Below are 13,488 nucleotides of genomic sequence, written 5' to 3' on the forward strand. Positions count from 1 at the left end.
ATTTCTGCAATTAGAAGCACTGAACAACAGTATCTTGGCTTATTAACTTCACAATCTATTTTATGACTTATGTTACTACACAATAACTTAAAAGTCACTACTCAAACATAATGTAAACTTAATTTATGCAAACCACTTTTTCTGCATAGTCATCATGGTCAAAAACCTACACTATTGTTCTTTTAAAAAGGTTAATACAATTGCCTTAATGAAGTGCTGTTTTTATTGGCATTGTACATGAAATCAAAACACTTTTTGTGCACAATTTTAACAGTTTATATATAATAAATCTATCCAAAAACAGAATACAACATTATGCCAGTTAAGAAATTTGCATGAGCATGCAGACACTTGAAAAAAATGCGCTTGGGATTACATTTGGCGGAGAACTGAGATGCAACAATGAATTATCTAAACAAAATAAAGATCCCCCAGTCTCTAATGAAATTCAGGTAAATAAAAAAAAACTACTCCACAGGTATTAAATCTCTTAAAACAAGAGCGGCTTAAAAAAGCCCAAGGAAAAAAATGGTTTGCTTTATTAAACCAGTAGATAGCTTTTATGTTATCAGGTTTCCAGAAGAGTTTGGGCTGGGATTTGAAGCCCAGGAGTTTCCAACCTGGGATCCACAGACTCTAAGATTAATGGTAGGGGTCCAGGGCATAAAAAAGGTTGGGAACCCCTGCTGTAGCCTGAGCTAAATGATCAGATTACATTGTTCAGTGCCAATACACCATATAGACTCTTTCCGGTTCTCCCCAGCAAATGGCCTTACAGAAATTTGTTTCAGGGTTTTCACCTTTAGGGCAAGATCCATACTTCAATCTTTTGGAGCAAATCAAACTACTAAAACCCTATACTGTCCATTTATGAGAAAAGATAAACATACTATGAAAGATGCTTTGAATAGTATGTATGCTTGAAGTCAAAAATAAATCTATGCTTCATAAAACCAATCAAGTATTCTGCAAAATTAGATAAAAATATAAAAAAAACTGTCTTCAGTCATTAATGCATGAAAATTCTCCTTCTATAGAAGCAAATATCATTGAATGATATTTCACCTCTACAGCACTAATCCAATTTGAAAAAGGCAAAAATATTTAATCACAAATTTAGAAAGTGACAAAACTATAAACAATTCATATTAAAGAATTATAAAATATAATTTAACAATTTTTCACATTTCCTACCACCCTGGAAATCTGTCAAGAATGTAAGAATTTTAATTGAAAACTCAAAAGCTTTATTTGAAAACAAATAATTAGCTTTAAGTTATTTCAGGAAAAAGTTCAACCTTTATAACACCATTGAGATTGGAATCAGTGCAAAATCTCAAAAATGTTTAGTATTACAAAATATGTTCAATTTCCAAAAAACGTAACTCCAAATGTGAATGGGGATACTGAAACTGTGTTCCCAAGTGCAATTTAAACTTTAAGAGATTCATTTGGTATCAGGCTTTTGTTATTATAGTGATTTCTGTAACTGCAGTAATTTATAGCAAGTAAAAATCTAATCATTGCAGTTACTTCTTCAGCCAAATTATTTTAAATAAATTGAATAAAACAAATGCTTCATATAAAAAATACATCACCACAAGCCACGTATTCTGGAAAGCACATGCTGTTAGGGAAATGTTATAAACTGAGTCTTAGTGCAAAATTTACTCATTTGATCTTTTTGATTTTCAGAACAATTAATAAAATAGCAATTTACTAACATAAATAAAGGCGGAGTAGCTGTGGCAATTCCAAGCACATTAGTGCAGATATTACTAGAAATTTGGCTGCACTGTGGTAACTTTTCTACACCTCCCCCCCACCCCTATTCAACACCTGTTTGACCTCATTAAAAAAATTCTAAGTGCTAAAGCAGTTACTAGCCAGAATACCATGCATCATTTGATATTAATGACAGGAAAGTATTCAACTATAGAGAGCACTTACACAGAATACTATCACATGCACACATTTTAGCTCTTGACAAAGTAGAGCATTTAGCCCAAATCAGCTATCTCACTTATATACTCAGCTGTTGCTGATGGACCAGCTATGGTTTTACCCACTTAGTAACTGCAGGGAGGGAACCTGAGATTTTATTGAACAAAAAAATTAAAACTTAATTTAAATTTTTAACTTAATTCCAAAGAATTAGAATTAACAAATTTTGAAGATTCTTCTCTTACCCATTTTCAATTATCCTTAAACAAAAACAGATCAAAATAGAACCAGTGAAGTCTTGTAAGGTTATAAATACCAAATCCTTTAAAACTAATTGTTACAAAGTCAAACTTTAAGACTAATTGAGTTTTAGCATGTCTTGTTTAATAAAAGGTTTCTGACGTCAGATTTAGGGGTGGCATGGTAGCAGTGCGGTTAGAGCATCAATTTACAATGTCAGCAACCAGGGTTCAATTCCCGACACTATCTGTAAAGTGTTTGTTTGTTCTCCCCACGACCACAAGAATTTCCTCTGGGGGCTCCAGTTTCCTCCCATGTTCCAAAGATGTACAGGTTAGGTGGTTAATTAGTCACATGGATGTAACTGGGCAGCACAGGCTCATTGGGCTGGAAGGGCCTGTAACGTACTGTCCTAACATATAAAAAATTAAAATTATCTACAGTGAAATACACAGAAATGCTGAGATTCAAAAGCGTCAATGTGCAGAAGACAGTTTTAAAAGTAAATAGTATACTGCAGGATCTGTAAATGTGGGCTTGAATCAAGCCAGGTTAAAAAACTGCTTTTTTGAAAGAACTTCACCATGATTTGAAAGACACTGGTAATAATGGCTTATGGCACCCAGGTCATCACAAAAGACTCAGATCTGTTTTTAGCATTTTCCTTTCTACTCTCTCCTTTCTTATCCCTGCTAGAATCTAAATTTAGCAAATACATTTATCTTGTTTAAGGTTTTATCTAAAAACCAAATTGTAACATGTTGTTGGCATGGGTCTTTATATTTCTCAATAATCTCAAAATATAATTAATCATACAAGTTGAAGAGATCACAAACTAACATTTGACAATTCAATCACACTATCTTAATTTACAAATCGTTGCTCAATACCCTTGTACACTAAACAAGTGTCCTTAATTAAACCACTGTTTGTCATTTCATATCAAATTCCAACAACTATCACTCATTCCACAAGATTAAAAGCTATAACCAATGGGTGTAATTCTTAGCCCGTCATGATTTAACAACAACGCAACAACAGATTTAGTCATAAAGCCACAAAGCCCTAGAACATGAAGCTCTATTCATGTTTAACCCCTCCATTGTTGCACTTATAATGAATAACACACTGACTTCACTTCTTTTCCACCTTCCAATACATTTCAAGTGTTCAACATCAGAGTGTTAATATATTTAATAAATATGGCTGTACTAAATTGTGTAGAATATTATATGTAGGTATTTTACAATCAGATTTAAGCAGATGACTAAAATATTTCCTTCAGAAAACTGGAATAATTGCCATTTTAAAAAGTGAAAATATTGACAACCTGATGAAGACACGAAGTAAAAATCGCAGAAATGCTGTTTTACCAACTTTGAAATACCCAACACATGAATTAGCATTTGAAGAAATGCCATGTTTTCAGTAGTCAATCATGCCATTGTTATAAAAGTCACTTTCAAATAATCATAATTTAGCCAAACATTTTAGACACTATGTACAAATGCAGCAACTACTTTTTCCAGACTTGATGCTGTGTTGAATTTCACAGTGTTGCACTTAATTATGCTCTCTTTTCTCCATAAACTGAGGTCACTTCATTAAATATGAAGGTCAAAAGTAGTTATTACTTCAATTATTTGTTCACTTGTTCAAAAGATGACAACGCAAGAATCCCAAATAAAAAAATACCTACACACAACAATCTTTTCAGTGCAACGTAGTTATCTTTGGGAATGGTTATTTGTACAAGATCGTTTGTGATCTGAGAAATTTCATGAGCAACTAGAACAAAGATGAAGGTGCTGACAATAATATTGAGCACTGGGCTGCCAGGAATGAGTACAAGGATTCCTTTGGTATCTGCTGCAAGCCAGATGTGATATTGGCATATGAAGAGCTAGAAAAGAAAGGGAATCAATGTACAATGCGATTATCATGTTGATAGAATATACAAATTCAATATTATTAAAGAAAACGTACATTCTGTAATCTTCCTTCTGCTCTGCTGAATCTACAGGTTGAAGTGAATATACCTACCTCCCTAACTGCAACAAACTAAAACTAACTGGGCTGCATGCAGATAAGAACAGACTAGAATTTGCTACAGTGGCATGTTTATGCACACTGTCGCTGACCTGCAAACCAACTACAAAGCTTGGCCTTTCCGATGTGACAGTGCTATCCAAAGTCATTTCATGGAGAGTCACAGAAAGCCCTTAACAAAAAGTATTAAAAATAACCCCTGCCTGTGCATTCAGATGGATGGGCTTACTGTGCATGTTCCAGGTCTGGCTCTGGTTCAAGTTCAGTAAACAGACTACAGCTGGGAAATCACCAGTAACAATCTGCCCACAAATTTAGAACTGTGTATTCAATATTGACAGAACAATTACAATGGGGTGGGATGGTAAAGTTTGTTGATATGGCAGTCCTGCAGGTAAATCCTAACTTGTACAAATTATTTTACTAGTGACCTTCAAATGGCAGTGAACATAAAGAAAATTAGACAATTTCACCTCCCAATAGTAATCTGATCATGAATAGTATCATGTTACCTGCATGGCACAAAGAAATGGTCCAACAAATACATCTCCACTTCAGGGATGAAAAGGGGAGGGGAGGAAGGTACTTTAGCTCTGACTGTGAAGTACATATGATTGGCTTACATTTAATAAACATTCAAAAGGATTGCTGAATTTTCTTTCCTACTTCAAATTTAGAACATTGTGATTTTCATAACTCCTATTTAGCAACCTTTCCCATTAACAAGTAGTTCCACAGAAAATTTTTGAAGCTTTAATAGCTTTCAAAAACTTATAAAGAATTCATGACAGCTAATGGTGTCTTGAATCACATCTATAATTTAATGGAAATTACTAACCATCTTCACCGCAATTTGAATGATTACAAACACCCCTGACCCTTGCCATTTCTAATCTCATCTCAGCTTAATGCCAGTTTTTTTTTTAAATTCTCACACACATTTCATGTTAATCAAGTTCTTTTTTTTGACTCTGCTCAAAACCCAGTGACTTCACTCAGCAGTCTTTCCATCCATTTCTTCTCACTTCCCCTATCATCTATCAATGATTTAAGAACACACAGCCCATCGAGTCTGCTTACTATTCAATCATGGCTGATTTTTATTTTTAATCACACTCCCCTGCTCTCTGTGTAATTTTTAACACATTTATTTCCCTGTTCTCCAATCCTAGTGACTACAGAATGGCTGCGTAATGCAATATCAACTTGAATTCACATAACTCAGCTCTCAAAAACAGTCAACTTATGGTCTCACTTACTTCCAAGGAGATCTTGCCAAACCATGCAAAGAAGGAACTGTACACAGAGCGAACATAACCAGGAATGTTCCTAATGAGAACGAAGGACAGGATCTGAAAAATAATGTATGAAGGCATTCAGTAGGAAATAATGTTTATAAAAATGCTGCCCAATTTAATCCTGTAAATCAAGGAAATTACCTGCAATACAGAGAAGTAAGGATGATACTCATTGCACTCGGCTTTACTTTTACAGCTGGCACACCAGATTGAGTAGGTCTGTGAATAACAAGATTACCTCATTTGTTGCTATTGCAAATATGCACAGAAAAAAAGTATGATTTCTATAAAATATATACACGTTTTTCAGTTATGTTAACTACGGGTTCTGTTTCAACATTCTTCATTGTGGCAATAAGCATTGATTCAGAAAATGAATTTCACTTGATTTCATTTTACAAAGATTCAATGACAAAGTAATCAACTTCAAATTTCGAAATGTCCTTCCTGCTTCCATGTCCATGTACAATAATTTTTGACTGTTTTTACACAAAGTGCCACCTCAATATTTACATGAAAATACTTATTTTCCGTAACTGAATAAACAGTCTTGGATAATTTATTGAAAGATTAGACTCACCAAAAACACCACCACTGATGTAAAAAGTAAGAAGGACGACATTCTGGGCGCAAACAATGTCTCTCCTTTGCCTTCAGAAAGCAGATGACCCTTCTTTAATACACCATAAAGAAAAGCAAAGAACATACCATGTACAACAGCCTACAAACAAAAGAGCATAAAATAAGTGAAAACAGTTATATTTCCATAACACATGAGTTAAAGAATGTGTAAAGAGTATAACATTGTATGAAAGCTGCATTGAAGAGGCACTTAGACAAACAATGAACAAGCAGGGAATGGACTGACATCATGATTAGCACAGACTTCGGGAGCCAAAGCGGCTGTTCTTGTGGAAAATAGCAAACTGGTTTAAATGCAGATTTTGTATGGAAACTGGTCAGTTTCAAGCTTAACTCCTTCAATGGAAGGGCCAATAATGGTAAAAATCCCATTATGACTTCCTCACATTTAGTTCAAGTTCAATTGTCATTCAGCCATACTTGAATACTCATGTATACACCCAAACAAAACAACGTTTCTCCAGGGCCAAGGTGCAAAACACAGTACCAACAGTCATACACAGCACAAGAAACATATAGCACATCTATGGGGGGGGGGATTAGGGACACTATGCAACTCTTGGCATTTATTGATGTTCCTTTTTTCATATTTACAGTGTGATAGAGCTGGATAAATGCAGCTCCAATAACACTGAAGTAGCTTTACAAGCCAAAGTAGCTTGCCTGGTAGGTTGTTCTCCACTGTATTAATTCATAATCTCCACCAACAGTGCAAATCATGTATGAAATACTATCTTGTCAAGGTGCACTGCAGCAACTTGCAAGGGCTTCTTTGGTAAATCCTCAAAAACCCATGAACTTTACCACGTAGAAAGTCACTTTTTTTTTTAAAGACATCATCCAGCATAGATAATGTTAAAAAAAATCCTTAACTTGCTTCAAGATGATAATGAATCACCTCTGTTACCCCAGTCATGCTCATAATACTCATATATCATTAAGGAATAGAATGGTTTATTTTAAAAGAAAAATAACTTGTTCGTGTTATCGATATACGAAGATACTGACAATTTACTACAAGCAAGTAGTTAAGACAATATTTCCAGAAATAAGGCACTGTACTGCTTAATATATCTGCTTATGAAAGCTGACATGGTTACATACAAAACGATCCAACTTCCATCGAAACCACCATTCGTGAAGGAATCCTTGCCACTCAAATAGTTTTGAAATTGGCCATAGTGAAAAAACCTTCTCAAAAGAACTCTGAAATAGACAAAAATCAATACAACGTCAGGTATTTAAATACTGTTTAAGTGAACTAACTTCGAAACCACACGGAAAATAAACGTAAATTTGTTTACATGCATGTCAATAAACCCAATACCTGAAAATCTAAAATTTTAATCCAAAAATTTATTCAAGATATAATGCTAGTTTTATATTAGTTTGCACTACATCAAGCAACATTGCTTCCTAAGTTTGCATCATGACTGATAAAACAAGATCTGTGCACATTTTACTTTATTTCATACCTAATTTTGCAGTTAGAATAGAAATCCAACATAAGGGTAAAGCAATGCTAATTTGCTGAAAGGCAATGGAAGGTAGCTTGGGAAAAACTAAAGTTTTGTTGCTTAAGTGCTTAACATTTGATCTCAGATGAAACTCAAACAATGAAGTAACTGATCTTTCTGAACATCTTCTGTTTACTGAGTTTCTCTAGAAAAAAATCTAATAACTTTTGCAAAACATAATACAACATGAAATAGCCCCCCTTTCAAGACCAACATAAGGTGTTTGCAAATTATAGAAATTAATAGTAGAGTAAAAAATTGTGTACTCAAGAGATTGCAGATGCTGGAATCTGGGATGAGTAGGGGCTCCGCTCCTTTCTCTCTCCTTCTTAACCATGCATCTTCCCACTCACCCCCTTCTTTCCAAACCCAGCCCACAATACCCAAATGTTTTCCCTCCTCCATCTGGTTCCATTTACCTATAACCAAACATTTAAATCACCTTCATCCCCATCCCCTCCTCTCTGCTGTTCCCATCTGTCCAGTATCCCTCTCTTACATTCATTATCCCTCTCTTACATACAATCTAATTCTTATTAGATTCCATACTCTGTAACCCTTTGTTGCATCCACCAGACATCTCCCAGCCTCTGTTCTTATCTCCACCCTTCCTCCGGCCACCTGATGCTCCTCAGCTGGATGCGCCAGTCACAATAAATATCTCAATAACTTGGGGTAGGAGGTTACTATTCAGCTTTTGAACAGCCATTGCTGGGACAATTAAGTGTGCGATCTGACAGCCATTTCCATGTGGAAGTGTTCACACGTTGCCTTTTAGAACTAATTTACAGGCAACTTTAAAGTACAAGATCCTAACAGTGAAGTCACAGGAAGCACGATCTAGTAGCTTAGCTCGATTACAGAATAAATTAGTTTAAATCTTGAACAACACACACAAAATGCCGGAGGAACTCTACAGGTCAGGCAGCATCTATGGAGAGGAAGAAACAACCGACCTTAGAGCCAGTGGATATTTGCGTATGTGAAACATCCCAAAAGAGAGTAATGTAAGAAAAATTACAAGGAAAAGCAAAATGAATGTGAGTAAATTCCTGCTGCATTCTACATGGAAAAAGGAGGCAGTGGGGTGTAAATTAATCTGAGGAACACTTAATGCTTCAGGCTCCATGCTGTCATAAACCTCAAACAAGGGCCAAGTTGCATATGCACACTCCTATCAGGTGCAATTTGTGAAGGATGAACGACGATAAAGGGCTCAAATGCATGGCCTGAAACCACAGGCAGCCTATTGAGCAGTGGGGTTAATCAATGGACCCTGTCAATTTAATTATGCTGCTGCCATTTTATACTCCACACTCAAGCCAATGTTTAGCCAAAGAGAATAGAAGTGTTTTCAGGGACCCCACCAAAATTTCCAAGTTCAACAGGGCTGGTGGTGGGGGGAATGCAACATAGGGTGCATTGTATTACTAAGCAAGGAGTTATGATGCGAGATTTGTTAGAAGGCTCTTGAAATAAAGTCGCATAAAAAGAGTTTAAGAATAAAAAAGGGGGCTATGCTACAGGCCTCGTTGCAGAAGAAAGGGAGCAAATTTGTAGGTATATCAGAGAAGTGTAAGTGATGACACAAGAAAAGCTTACGATAGGAGGGGATTTCAATTCCCCCAATATTAATTGGGAAATCCTACATCTGAAAGGATAAAATGGGCTGGAATTTTTCAAGTGCTTCCAGGAGAGCTTTTTGTGATACTCCTACTGGGGATTCGGCAGTGATAAGCCTAATTCTAGAGAATGAAGTGTCAGTGGGCAAGCACTTTAATGATCATAACCCTACAAGTTAAGGGAAGGGTACCATGAATGGTAGTACCCTGGGGATGGTTGAGGTAAAAAGGGACTCTTGTGTAAAAAGTTCACAGATCCCTGAATGTGCAAATACAGAATGAAGGCAGAAGACATATTTCCCTCTACCTTGTCTGAAAAGGTGGGGAAGGGAGATGCTCTTACAATATTAAAAAAAACACTGGCTAAACACTTGAATCACCAGCATTAGAAGGCTACAGATCAAAGGCTGGTAAATGGGATTAGAACAAATAGATACTTAATGGTTAGCAAAGACATGGAGGGTTAAAGTTGAAGAGTCTGTTTCTGTGTTGTATGACTTTGACTATTACTATTAATAAAACAAGTGTTCGTTGGACATTTTGTTTTTAGTAAAGAAAATGCAGATTCTGGAAATAAACTAGCTTATGAAGTCCAATGCATCACCAGCGTTTCTCACACAGGAAGCTGCAAACTTGTACATCTACTCAAGACAACAGAACAGGAGTGCAATTTTTCCAAAGAGATTATTAACCATGACAGACATTTGTGTTGCAAGTATCTGGGAGTACAGTTAGACGAGAAGCTAGACTGGACTGCCAACACAGATGCCTTGTGCAGGAAGGCACAGAGTCGACTGTACTTCCTAAGAAGGTTGGCGTCATTCAATGTCTGTAGTGAGATGCTGAAGATGTTCTATAGGTCAGTTGTGGAGAGCGCCCTCTTCTTTGTGGTGGCGTGTTGGGGAGGAAGCATTAAGAAGAGGGACGCCTCACGTCTTAATAAGCTGGTAAGGAAGGCGGGCTCTGTCGTGGGCAAAGTACTCGAGAGTTTAACATCGGTAGCTGAGCGAAGGGCGCTGAGTAGGCTACGGTCAATTATGGAAAACTCTGAACATCCTCTACATAGCACCATCCAGAGACAGAGAAGCAGTTTCAGCGACAGGTTACTATCGATGCAATGCTCCTCAGACAGGATGAAGAGGTCAATACTCCCCAATGCCATTAGGCTTTACAATTCTACCGCCAGGACTTAAGAACTTTTTAAAAGCTATTATTAATGCTTTTTGAGATAGTGATTTAGATGCATATCATATTTTTTACTGAGTTAAGTATTGTATGTAATTAGTTTTGCTACAACAAGTGTATGGGACATTGGAAAAAAAGTTGAATTTCCCCATGGGGATGAATAAAGTATCTATCTATCTATTTCCTTCCCTATCCTCCCACTGCCAATTCCAAATATGGCATACTTAATCCTTTCTTCTCCATCTGGGAAAAAACAGCAATTTTTCCCTTGCATAATTTTCACTAACCTGAGAAGCAGCAAGCAGACATATGCACAATAGCAAACCAAGCAACTTGAACACCACTTCCCAATAAGGGGAACAGGATCCTAAAATAAAAATACAAGTTTTGGACTGGGTCAACGCTCAAATAACTTCAGATTATAAGAAATGCAAAAACATTCATTTGATGGTGGTGTTAACTAAAATATGGCGATTCACTACCTGGAAATTAATATGATTATTTACATGGTCCATATTATCCAATTCTCTTTTTTGATAAGTTAAACAATCCATGCCTTTTCAGGTTACAAGAATCATTTTTAGCAGAAGTCACGTATTTCCCCCATCTTTGTGCAAACATTCCTATTTGGTAGCAACACAGAGACCATAGTGGTGTATTTAAGTTTTTCGCTGGATTATTCAAATCTATCACAATTATTAAGTTATCTTTAAAAGTTAATCAGCAATAAATTGAGGAGCACGATGACCCACACATAACGATTCAAATAGCTTCTTCCCCTCTGCCATCAGATTTCTGACTATTTTTCTTATTTTTGCACTATATTTTGTATTTTACAGTAATTTTGTGTTTGCACTGTACTGCTGCTAAAAACAACAAATTTCACATCACAATACAATAATAAACCAGAATATGAAATAATTCTCAAATTGCCAGGAAATCAGCGTTTATTTTTGACAGTTAACATTTCACAATTTTTGATCATGTGTTTGCACTGCCTAATAATGCAGTCTGTCTGTAAAACTGAACATCTGAGCAACATGAGGACATTTTATAACTGCTCAGCCTCTCAGATTTTCAAATTTCCCTTAAGCCCCTTACTGGTAGAAATATTTAAACATAAACAAGTACTATACCATTTTCATCTTTTTTGCCAGTCTGAGGCCAAATCCCTAGAGTAGCATAGATGACCATGAACCAGAAAGTTACTAATGGAACAAAGTAGTAGAATTGATATGGTCGATCCATTACTAGGCACAATACCACCACTAAGAAGTTCAGACGAAATAAAATCTGCAAAAATAAATCACAAGTTATAACCCAACATTTCTGTAAAATTTCAAAATAAATGCAGTTGTGAATAATAACCATCATTCAATAGTTAATGCATGAATTTTCAACTTCACAAAATGTTTCTATACATTTTGGCTTGCTCTTCAAATTTCTTTTCTTGCTCTTCTGATACGAGCTTGTAACTAAAAGACTGATTCATTTTATTTGAAGTTTAACCTTAGTTTAATGGAAAGAAAATCCCTGAATGCTTTGCCAGAAATGTCATCACTATTTCTCTTTGATTAGTTAATCAAATGAACAGATAGATAGATACTTTATTGATCCCAAAGGAAATCATGGTGCCACTGTAGCCGTACAACTGCACAGATATACAAATATGAAAAAAGTAAGGAAAAATAAAAAATAAGTTACCTCAAACAGTCTAATAGGAGTGGTCATCACTTCCCTAGCTACAGGTTGACTCATTATAGAGCCTAATGGCGGAGATTAAGAATGACCTCATATAGCGCTCTTTGGAGCAGTGCAGTTGTCTTAGTCTATTACTAAAAGTGCTCCTCTGTTCAGCCAAGGTGGCATGCAGAGGATGAGAAACATTGCCAGGATTTTCTGTAGGGTCCTTTGTTCTACCACAGCCTCCAGTGTGTCCAAGTTTGACTCCTATAACAGAGTTATGCTTTCTAATCAATTTATTGAGCCCATTATACAGTATCCTGAAGAAGCCCTGGTTGCTTTCTTACTAAGACATATCAGCTGACACTGAATACCTGTTTCAGGCCAAGTAGGTTCAAAAATTCTGGAACTGTTATAAGGGGTAAATTCATTTTTTTCAACAGCTGAAGAAAGGCATCACAGAGCGCTGTGCTTGGTAAATAATTATAACGTTAAAAAACTTTAAAAACAAAGTTATTGGTGGTTATCCTCCAAACATGCTTTATACTTTAAAGCAATCCCTACAGATTGACAGGAGGAAAATGTGACTCTACTATTTAAATAGTGGGGGTGGGAGGAATGGGGAGAAAACAAACACGGAGATCACAGATCAGTAGTGTAACGTCAGGAGTAGAGGAAGTGACAGAATCCATTATAAAAGGTGTCATAAGAAAACACAATTGAGACTCAACAGAGTACATGTTTATGAAAGGGAGATCCTGACTGTCAATTTTAATGGTTCTTTTTGAGGCTGTTACAACACACAGAACATAGAACCGTACAGCACGGGAACAGGCCCTGTGGCTCATTGTGTCGGTAACCATATATCTAAAACTAATTCCTTCTGCTTGCATATGATCCATATACCTCCACTCCTTGTGTTTCATCAACCTATCTAACACTCCCTTGAATGCCACTATACTTGTCCCACACTATTCTTTAACATCCCCCTCTCACCTTAATGATAACGGCCTCTAGTATTTAACATTTTTACCCTGGGAAAAAAAGACTTATTTATCCTATCTATGTCTCTCAATTTTATAAACTGCCATCAGGTCTCCACTCAGCCTCTGCCACTCCAGAGAAAAAAAACAATCCAAGTTTATTCAACCTCTCCTTAAAGCTCATACCCTCGAATCTAGGCAGCATCCTGTTATACCTCTTCTGAATCCTGATCCTTCTTGTAATTAGGCAGCCAGAACTGCACACAATACTCCATATGTAGTCTAACCGAAGTTTTATACAACTGATAAACAGAAGAGATGCTGG

At 36.2% G+C, this 13,488-nt stretch overlaps 1 protein-coding gene across 3 annotated transcripts in view; it reads right to left on the reverse strand.

Annotated features, from left to right (window-relative positions):
* Nucleotides 1-200: 200 nt before the first annotated feature.
* Nucleotides 201-13,488, reverse strand: part of casd1 (CAS1 domain containing 1) — a 100,925-nt gene continuing 87,637 nt past the window's right edge. For all 3 annotated transcript variants that reach the window (XM_073054206.1, XM_073054207.1, XM_073054209.1), the window contains 7 exons: nucleotides 11,634-11,790; nucleotides 10,785-10,864; nucleotides 7,278-7,379; nucleotides 6,112-6,252; nucleotides 5,673-5,750; nucleotides 5,493-5,585; nucleotides 201-4,087 (listed from right to left, as the gene is read on the reverse strand). In XM_073054206.1, coding sequence (XP_072910307.1) covers nucleotides 3,824-4,087; nucleotides 5,493-5,585; nucleotides 5,673-5,750; nucleotides 6,112-6,252; nucleotides 7,278-7,379; nucleotides 10,785-10,864; nucleotides 11,634-11,790 — 915 coding nt within the window. In that variant the 3' untranslated portion in view covers nucleotides 201-3,823. The remainder of the gene's footprint in view (nucleotides 4,088-5,492; nucleotides 5,586-5,672; nucleotides 5,751-6,111; nucleotides 6,253-7,277; nucleotides 7,380-10,784; nucleotides 10,865-11,633; nucleotides 11,791-13,488) is intronic.

This window comes from Hemitrygon akajei, chromosome 8 (assembly GCF_048418815.1).
Source record: "Hemitrygon akajei chromosome 8, sHemAka1.3, whole genome shotgun sequence".
NCBI lineage: Eukaryota > Metazoa > Chordata > Chondrichthyes > Myliobatiformes > Dasyatidae > Hemitrygon > Hemitrygon akajei.